At 40.9% G+C, this 10,527-nt stretch overlaps 1 protein-coding gene across 2 annotated transcripts; it reads right to left on the bottom strand.

Annotated features, from left to right (window-relative positions):
* Positions 1–1,796: 1,796 nt before the first annotated feature.
* Positions 1,797–10,411, bottom strand: LOC139648467 (ras-related protein Rab-22A). 2 transcript variants are annotated; one of them, XM_071524600.1, is made up of 8 exons: positions 10,123–10,170; positions 9,926–9,992; positions 9,381–9,460; positions 8,564–8,645; positions 4,727–4,798; positions 4,027–4,133; positions 3,074–3,183; positions 1,797–2,850 (listed from the first exon to the last, which is right to left on the bottom strand). In XM_071524600.1, the coding sequence occupies exons 2-8, from the start codon at positions 9,953–9,955 to the stop codon at positions 2,753–2,755; spliced, it is 579 nt and encodes a 192-aa protein (XP_071380701.1). In that variant the 5' UTR covers positions 9,956–9,992; positions 10,123–10,170; the 3' UTR covers positions 1,797–2,752. The 2 variants fall into 2 exon arrangements, with proteins under 2 accessions (XP_071380701.1, XP_071380700.1); XM_071524599.1 differs by lacking the exon at positions 9,926–9,992 and having other exon boundaries at positions 10,123–10,411.
* Between the last annotated feature and the right edge of the window lie 116 nt (positions 10,412–10,527).

The raw sequence follows: 10,527 nt of genomic DNA, 5'->3' as shown, positions 1-10,527 counted from the left end.
ACACAGATAATAACAGGCTGCAGACAGAATGTTAGTTAGTAATATGGGCCAATTAATACAAATAGCTGGTCAAAGTGCAGTTTTCAAAGTACCAGAGTTATTCCCTTTTTGATATAATGCATTGCTGAAGCTATAGTGAATATTAGGTAGAATTAGCATTATGATGTAGTGTGGGGCGACTTGTATGAAAAACAGCAGAGTGAACCAAAATCATATTCACAGACATAGTTTTCGATCTGGAATGCCACTCTGGCTTTCAAGGGAGTTGGTTTACCCCAATCACACTGCTCAATTTATCAACTATGAATGACTGAAAATATCATAAAATCAAGTAACTACAAGAGGTCAATATAGGCCCATGTCTTCATCTTAAAGTAATATTGCATGAACATATTACACTGTAACTGATTTTTTGGATTTTAGTCACCATAGTTTAGGTCACATTTCACCCTTGTCGTAATGACAACTATTGCACTCTGTAAAGAAAATCCTGAAAATATAGGCAGCCTTGCTTAGTACACAACTCATCAATAACACCTACATTTAAAATGCATAAAGGCAAATAAAATTGTCATTTGTGTCAAAGAAAAAGCACACAGTCCATATTTAAGTCTATGGAGTCCCAGTCTAATTTAAGCCATATCTGTCAATTTTTTTGGCAAATTTGAATAGAGGCGTTGTGGCAAAAAGAGCCCAAGACATATAGACAATTACCACTGAAAACAATTAGGCCAATAAAAGGACCTAAATAAAACGAATGTACTATGCATATAGATCACAGAGGAAAAACGATTTTCATGAATGTGAAAGGTCATGACAGGACTCTTTCAATGCTATACTGTAATCCAGGTCTTTTTTCTCAGGCAAAATGGAAGTTGGGCCTAATTGCATGGAGCAGTGTTAAGGAATGAGGCAGAGGGAGTGAGAGAAAGGAAAGACAGAGCACATCCACTAATTCAGAGCAGAATGGAGACCGCAGTTCATTAGGGGGTCAGCATGTCAATGCTGCGCCACGTTTCATTCTGCACACAACCTTTTGCTAAAGGGAGATTTAAGCTCTCAAAGTAAAATCTCATATTCTCCTGGAAGAGGTCTATTTTCCAGATATCATTCTTTTCATCATCAGCCAGGTAGTAAAACTATATTGGATGTGCAAGCCAGTTCTTATTATGTGAAAAAATGAGAAAAGAAAGATGAAAAATGTTTATGGGACAATTAAAGAATTTGGCAAGACCTCACAAAATCAGCCTCCCCTGTAAAACTGCTGTAAAATAACAGCAAGGGATTCAGGACAGGAAGGCTCGCCAATGAACATGAACAGTTAAAATGAAATTACAGAAAAAATGAATCACAATTAATATTGTAAAACAACTGGTAGAATACTGTGGGCACTATGGGGCAATTCATATGAAAAATTCTGGCGATATGCTCATTTTTTCAGCGATTACAAGTGGAAACGTGGAACACATGTGAGCAGTTGGAACGGTTATCATATAATACACTTGGAGACTGCCAGTGGTGTCAGCATTACACAGCCTTATCTAAAGCACCATCACTGGAAGCTGCTGACAGTAAACTTTCTCTCATCACAGAGACAAGACTTTGCAAGAGTTTGTTACCGTTCTCAGTCCCAGGTGACAATCAAAACGTCTTTACAAGCCTAGCAGAGACGAACACAATGCACATCACTGTACTCTCCTTTGTGCAGCAGGGAATCAAATCCCAAAGTTCACAATCCATGTAAAGGAGGAAGATTCCCACACACCTATCACCTCTGCATCTTTTATTGTGTGGCCGTGGTTTGCGTCAACAGACCTATGTGGTGTTTGTCTTGAAAAAGGTCTTGATGCAAACACCGACCACACAATAAAATATTTAGATGTGTGCATTCTTTGTGATTGTGACTGTGACAATCAACATATCTTTCCAAATATTTTTCCAAAGTGCAAATAGTGAGATGAGACGGTGGTTACAAACTTAGACCATGTAAAGCCTTCAAACATGACCCTATTCATCAAAACCTTACGATAAATTAGTAATTACACTGATTAATTGTAAGGACTGGATCCTTCAAGAAGTTGGAGAAGACTTCATTGTTTGAGGACAGATTTCCCAACAAACAAAACAAAAGGCAATAACTTAAGTACTATCTAAATAGTTTGGTGAGATTTTAACTCACATTCAACCCATCTTTGGGTAGAAGATAATGCAAGTACGAATGTCGTCTGAATCTACAAATCTGTGACTGTAAATTGTGGTTTCTATCCAAACTAGGGCTGAATACACAGGGCAGAGGCTAATGTCCACTGGAGTAGAAGTATCTTTTTGTGTCTCCAAGCAAATGGGCTGTCTGTCCTTTCTGATAGAGTAGCAATGTGGGGGGGTTAGAGTGTAGGACTCAAGGATTCCTCAAGGCTATTTCACATACACAACAATGTGAACAAACGGTGTGTTAATGCAAGCATTTCTGTCCAAAGTTTGGCAAAAATGCTCCATAAACCTCAAAGTATCTTCCCGCAACTAATTACAGACAACACATGACGACTTGCTTTCGTTCCATGCGCCGCCTTTTTGTTTTGCGAAAATATATGTGCAGCGGCCTTTGCGGTGGCACTGTTGCACTCGGGGTCTCGGTGATGGAGGTGTGTGCTACGGTCGGAGGGTCTGTGGTAGCTGCAAGCTGAAGCAGGCCAGGGACAGAGGGTGAGCAAGGGTCGGGTCACGGATCATGTCAGGACAGTCAGTGGCATCATCAGCAGCACGTTCTGCGGGACTCTGAGGGCTGCCGTCCAAGTTTGAAACCCTTCCCCGCCGCTCCTCCTGCTGCGTCTAGAACAGGGATGCGCTGACCTGTGAGGACACACACACACGCAGAAAAAAATGACAATGTTCTATATATATCTAGAAAAAGTATACATCAGGCAATACTGTTCAGCACACAGTAAACAAGAAAAAAAACAGGCAAAGTATATTAATACTGTACACAGCTTAATTTATCACAGCATTACACGACTCAATAGGGACCTGTGGATGCACAAGGCAACAGAACCAAATGCTCAAGACACACACTCACTTATCTCTATAAACACCTCGTTGATGTTAATGGCATTCTTGGCACTGGTTTCTACGAAGATGGCATGGATAGAATCGGCATAGTCCTTGGCATCCTTCTCTGAGACTTCCCTGTAAATGCAAGAGGTGTGTCAAAATGATTATACTGCAACATGGAAGACTTTCATATTTCATGGATGACATAACCGTCAAATGTATTTCTACAGCTACCATCTGAAAGACTTCCCAATTTCATGGATGATCTCAGTATCAAAAGTCTATCTGCAGTTTGGGAGATTTTTCGATTTTGTGGATGATACAGGCGACCCACCAAAAGAATTCGTACAACTGCTGCTCAAGCATAGAGACGGGAAAGAACAAAGAGATTATAAGAGATAGTTTGGATAGTTTATGACCATGGCATCCCCACTGCAGTGCTACAGCCATTCACTCACCATAATGATCGTCAAGTTAAACGACAAAGGCCAAATGAGGTGAGAGGCTATCAGCTGATATTGCAAAACAAATTACATAGAATATTAATCAGTATCAAATTCCTCCTTGTACAGCAGAATGCACTTCAGCTCTGTATCAATTCCAATGGGGTTTCTAAGTCAGAAATCAAACATTATTCTGATGCGAGGAGGTAATGGCCCTTCAAGCAAAAATGAGGACTTCAAGTATTTTTCAGCTGCTTCTGACTAATCACCACAGTTTAAACCCCTCCATCTGAAACAAATATCTAATTTGCCATCATTTCTCTCAAGTTTATGCTGTATGTGAGGGAGCATCATTATACCGCATGTAGATTTTCTTCAGTCTTTTGAAGTCGCTATTAAACTTCTAATGCTGAATAAAACATCACTGTCTCTGGATAAGTTTAGGTGTCAATGAGTTCAGTTCCTGGGTGAGGTTGTTACAATAAGTGAAGCAACAAGCCAAACCTGACACTGCATCGTTCATTATATAATTTACCTGGCATCTGAAAGGTCACACTTGTTGCCAGCGATGGCTACCACTATGTTGGGAGGACCGTGCTGGCGCAGCTCCTTCACCCAATTCTTCAGTGTTTGGAAGGACTCCTGATGACACAGGTAATTAACATGTAATATTGATTGACACGTGAGTAAATCAATAAGCACATAAGATTAATGTATACTAGGGATGAGACGATATGTTTATCTCACGATACGATTCGACACACGATATAGGGTTTCATGATATGATGTAATATAGAAGAGTTCAATGACAACAAAGTCTGACTGTGCAGAATTATGTTTATTTCTGAGCCACAAATCTTTCTGGCAATGGCACTGGCTTGCTAGAACGTAAACAACAATTTAAAAATGTCATTACAAAGTGCCAACAATATAATTTTGAAGGAGAGCTTGTGAAACTGTGATCGGTAAGCTGTCTCATTTGTGATTATAACAGCAGAATAAAATGTAGATAATATCACTATTCATTTTTCTGCCCCACGATACGTATTGTCACATTTTTGTATTGCGATATATTGAATTTCAATATATTGTCCCATCCCTAAAAATATACTATTCCTTTGGAAGTTTGCTACTCACCTGAATGGGAAATAAAGAAGGAGACAGGTAGGAACAATTAAACTATACACTGTATTTTGTGGTTGAGGAAAAAACATAATATGATACCAAGACTGTACCTCTTTCGTGATGTCATAAACAATGATGGCCGCCGCTGAACCCCTGTAGTACATGGGCGCCAGAGCACGGAACTATGGGAAGATAGAGGGAGATTGAGGATGAGAGGGACAACGATGAGTAATGTCCTGCAGTCATTCTTCAAAGAAAGGGGAAGTCCACTGGACAGAGGGGAGGCTTGCCTGTCTGAAGCCTCCTACTGAGCTTTATCTCTGGTTAAACTGGCTCCTCTGATGTACTGACGTTAGGTCTGCGTATAGCTTTGGCCTATGTGAAACTGAACATGACAATCAGAGCACAGACCAAGAATCTAAAACATCTAATGACTCCTCTTTGAAGACTGTTTATCTAGATTTCCTCCCAAACGTTTGTACATGGACATGCATGTAAAAAAAAAAGGTTATAAAAATAGCGTTACATTATAACTTCACCATTATGAAGTCTACACATTCTACACACTAACAGTGTCTAGACTTTTCATAGATGGTCTAATCCATCATAGAGGTGAACACAGAGTATGGTGATTGCATCACTGTGTGCTTCACTTGGCTGAATAATATCGACTGAATATAACCCAAACTTAAAACAGAGCATAAAAGTAAGCAAAAAAGACACCAAGTACCATTTTATGAAACCAAAAGGCCCCACGTTCTGAGCCCATAAGCCAAGTGGCTTTATTATAAATGGAAGTATGGCAAGCCTTTCCACCAAGACCTCACACATGTGGGAGCCATCAGGAGAAAGATGAGCAGAATGTGTCAAAACCTGTTAGCGTTTTGATATTTATGGAGGACTATGCATTTGGTCTTAACCCAATACATCACAAAGCCCTGCATAATCAAAACAATCTGTACAAAATTTCCAAATCCATAGTTGGGGGGTGGGGGGTGGGGGGAGGTTGTTATGTTTGCCAGGTCTTGGTATTTTTCTGGTAAAACATTTTCCAGTGCTTAGTAAGACCTGGCTTCAACAATTAGCCTGCTGTCATAATATTTTAAAACAGTTTTATGTTGTTTTCACAATGAATAGGATGAACCAACTTTGAAGAGCGCGATGAGGCTGGGCCTAACTACAACACAAGTTAACTCTGTTCCAGTGTAACAGCATCTGAGCTGGCCGAACATCCAGGGCATTTTGTCAACAGATAGGCCTGAAGGACAGCTCCAGCATAACAAAAGACAGAGGGAAAAAAGGTCTTGCCAATTCCTTTAACACCATTTAGGTCCTAAGCCAGCAGCGGAGTGTGAGGCCACTGGCTTTGTTTCATTTCATTCCATTTAAAATATTGTTTCACTGTTAAACTGTTTTGACTGCTGACAAATGCAAATTACAAATGCTGACTGTCAATTCTTGATGTAAATACTGACAACAGTTTCTAATGGATTTTGAAGCTGTAACCATTTTATGTTTATATATGTTACATTTTGTGAGGGCTTCTGCGAAATGGACCAATATTTTGAGATCTGAAAGTTGCAAAGAGATCATTTTTCCACCAGAAAGTCCTACGCTTCAAGAATCTTTGTATAATTTCCTACACTTGATATACTGAAATGAATTCTGGATTGGGGCTGTAATGTGCTTATTTGAGAAATTAATAGGCTAATAATCACATGTGTCATGCATTAACTAATGAAATTAATCTGAAAAGAAACAACCCCAGTCTCAAAAAGACCTTCACTTGGAACGACCCTGCCTTTCCCGCCAATTCTATTTTCCTTTACAATAAGATGGAATAAACTATCCATCTTGGAGTGACACAGTTACCTCAGGAAAGCACACATTCCACATAATTATAGTTGTTACTGGCCCCAAGTCCGCCAAAGGGAATCCAACTCGGGATATTTGGCAGAGGCACTGAGGAGAATGCTGTCTGTCTCACTGGCTAGCGCTGGGCTGCACCACCGCCAGTCCTGTGTGGTCTCTCTCAGCCTTCACCCAAAGAGGCCAGACCAGACATCTGGCCACACAGCAGCCCTGAAACAGCTCCAACGATGCCCAGCGTGTGCTGATTAATTACTGAAACCGTGAGTCTGGTGCGCAGTGAAAGGCACCCTCCCATGCCAGGGGAAGCAGAGTTTGCCTTGCTTGTTTTCTGCAAAGAGGAACGGTCAGCGGGGGAAAGGCCTGGATAGACTGTTGACAGCAGGGCTGAGATGTACCCATAAGGCCCCATATGGTCTAGCGATGTGGATTGTGGATTGTGGAAATCACAGAGCTCTCTTCCTGCCCCTGTCTCTCCTTCCATGTGCATTGGCTGGCTCTACGTTCCCCTCTCTCAATTCAACAGGTTTTGATAGGCCAAAACTCAGCAGAGGTTAAAAAACAGGCCATGAAAGGCTTCAAAATACCACAGCAGCTTTGTATGAAAACACACACACAGACACACAGCCTACCAAAAGAATGTTGCTACTTTTTCACTCACAGATGTGAACCACTTGGGAGACTCAAGAGGCCACATGGGAATGAAAAAGAATTGGGGGAGTGAAAACGTGGAGAAAAAAGAACTGAACGTAAAAGAGCTACAGAAAAAACAGAGCGATATTTACCGAGAAATGAAAAAAAATAGATGTTGCGAAGGAGAGAGTGCAAAGGGGAAAAAAAGGACACTTTGACATGGAGTGGCAGTGACTCTCAGATAAGACACTGTAGAGACATCTTGGGTTTCATCCTCTCATCTTATCTTAAACAGACTTTCATTTATGTCCCCTCGAGGCTGTGGTGCAGCCGAGCCCCGGGGGAACAGGACAAAAGACAAGTAGCATCTTATCTCACCCCTCTGGAGAAGACAGCGGCAGGGAATAACCCATTGTAATAGCAGGGGATTGTGCAGGAAGAAAGGGAAGGGCATGAACAGGAAAGGGGAACTGATGTGGACAGCTACTGCAGAGAAATGTAGGATGCAGTGTATGAGGCCAAGATGAGTCAAAAAAGAAAGTGGTTCCTTACACTGCTGTCTAGGGCTGGGTGACTTAAATGCTAATAATGTACCTAGACACATAGCCTTATCATATTTCTTATATCACGTATCATTTGTAAGTGTGCATTTCAGTCCTTCACCTTGTGTGTGGGCGACAAGGCATTTCAGATTTGGCATCATATAACATCGGAGGCAAACATCAGTGTAGATTACACACCAAGTTAGCACTGCCTATCATGTCTTCACTGCTGACAAACAACTCCGCTTGACAGTTCAAAGGCGTATGCAGCACAAAATATGCACAAAGGGATAACAATGGCGCTCCTTTGAACCAGCACACAGTCTGCAGGTCTGCTTGTGTCTAAAAATTTATGTGTGTTGTGAGGGAGAGGGAGAGAGAGGGGAGAGACAGGGCGAAGATGGAGAAAGAAGTGAAAGAGAGAGAGACTAAATCATGACAGACATATTGATGTTATTCACTAGACTAAACAGACTGATCTAGAGAACGCAAACCCATCACACCATGCATGCCATTTAAACCATGGAAAATGGGCCTCCTGAAACAAGAGCACTAAAACGTGGGATGTTGGTTAGGAGGCAGAACTCTGCCTATAGAAAGGTAAATATTGCCCCCTATCAGAAATAATGAATTACTGCACAAAGTAGCCCCTTTCTTTCCCCCAGACTGGTTCAGTGAGTGATACCTCTATGCAGCTTTCTCATGTTCCTTAGAACCAAGTGCCAGGGATGAGCAGATTTTTAATGAGCCATGCCAAACTTCTCTGATTACAATATCAAAACAAGAGCGCCATTGTGGCTTGACTGTAAAAAAAACAAAACATAGGTGAGTCCTGCTCAGGTTTTATATCCACCAGTCTATTAAAAAAATGCTATGGCCTGTACCTCAATGGATTTTACTAACCCGCTCCTGTCCTGCCGTGTCCCAGATCAGGAACTTGTGCAGCTCGTTTTGGTATTGCACTGTCTTGGTCATGAAGGATGCCCTGGTGAAGAGAAAGGCCTTTATAGCATAGGTCACATTACAAAAATGGAAATATGATTTCACCATTTTTCAAAGCGTAGGCTAACAATAGAATTGGGACTGTAGGCTAGACACACAGAAGAGATATCTTGAAACATTCAAGCATCCAAATTTCCACCAGCAATGTTAAAAAGACAAATTTCTGTCACCTCCGACTGTCTGTGATCATTCACTTTGTGTTTCAGTATAACTTATAACACAAATTGTCATTGGCATATCTTTCTGTTTCTGTTATCAGACAACGGCTATAAAAAAGTGATTTGATTGAGGGTTACAAAATACAAAGTGGCTAATGGTAATTTCTGGGCTGTTAGGATTTGTGACCTTTGATCACACTGTTTTATAGTTGTGTAGTTGTCTGACAACAGAAACAGAAAGATATGTCTATGACAACACCTGTATTGTGTTGTAAGCTACACTGAAGCACAAGTACATGAGTGAGTCGGAGGCGACAGAAACTTGGCTTTTTAACATTGGCAGCAATCGTGCGAACTGATCTTTACCCTGCAGAATACATCAGCCATGTTTATGAAAAGGTTCAATTGGCTCAAAATATCTTGTAGTGTGTGCCACCCTTAGTAAGGAATTGTAACATCCCAACATCCAAAACATTCAGTAGATGAAAATGCCCGACAGCAACCATGTGCACAACAAAAGAGAAAGAATATAAACAGTAGAAATGACAGCAGGAACTTACCCAATTGTTGGGTTGATATTTGGGTCAAAGCTGTCCTCTACAAATCTCCAAACAATACTTGACTTTCCAACACCAGTGTCCTGAAGAGACAAAATAAAGACAATGCTTACTAAACATGGTCAGAAATAATAACTAGAACTATTCCATCCTGGAATACGATCGCAAGAATCAACTTGGTCTCACTGACTGAAAAACACATTCTCTGGCAATATGCCTAGACACTATTACTTCTACTGTGCCTTCTTCTACCTCCCCCCTTCTTTTCTAGACCTGTAACTTGGTGACAGTTAAACAGGGCAGCTGTAGTTAACCTAAAGATGTCAAGCTGTCATTGTTTACAGTTATTGTTTTATCTTTTTAGTAGATGATGGAGAGGAGCAGACATGAAGAGGTTACTCCAGGAGGGTGATGATGTTGTTTTAGCAGGATCGTATGTAGTCCAGATATGTATGAGGAAAACACATTAATAATAATAACATAGGGTAACAACCATCCATAAGATCCATAACGTTATTTGAGACAAGGGTTTAGAGGTTGTTACCCACTTGATCACAGGGCCAACACATTTGACTCATGTAAATAGAGTCAATCAGTCAGTCAGTACGGCAAAGGCTAAAGGAAGAGCAGTATCGATCAGTCATTTGATGCTACAGGTACAGTCAGAGGTACAGTAGGGACTTGACACGAATATCTAACAAATTACAGTGAACACAACTGACAGATAAAATCAATCCCGACTTACCCCAAGGAGACAAACTTTTAACTCTCTCAGCGCCATATCTATCTCCTCTCAGAATTAGTTTATGATGAACATTGACAGTTTCTTCTATTGCTACCTCTTGAATATTCTTCAGGTGGTCTGTGTTTACAAACAACTTTACTTCATCGTGGCCAAAGGCCTCCGCATGCACATTTCGGTGAGACGATAAATGTTATCAGCGTTCAAACGCGTGGTAACTTGTCCTATTTGCCATATTTTAATTATTGTAAACAGCTAGCTAGCTACCAGTTAGCTACCAAATCGCATCGTCTCCATCTTGAACTACAGTGTGTGGTCACGTGACAGCTTTGGCTCTTTTTGTTTGGAGATACACAAAGCCCAGAGGCTGTGTTTATGCTTACTTATGCTACATTTATGCCTGAGTTG

This window comes from Centroberyx affinis, unplaced genomic scaffold (genome assembly GCF_046629955.1).
Source record: "Centroberyx affinis isolate AG114_WGS23_722 - 3 ecotype Tasmania unplaced genomic scaffold, CSIRO-AGI_Caff_v1 ptg001206l_1, whole genome shotgun sequence".
Lineage (NCBI taxonomy): Eukaryota > Metazoa > Chordata > Actinopteri > Beryciformes > Berycidae > Centroberyx > Centroberyx affinis.
The sequence above is the reverse complement of the archived record's forward strand: the minus strand, read 5'-3'. Positions and strand labels throughout refer to the sequence as shown.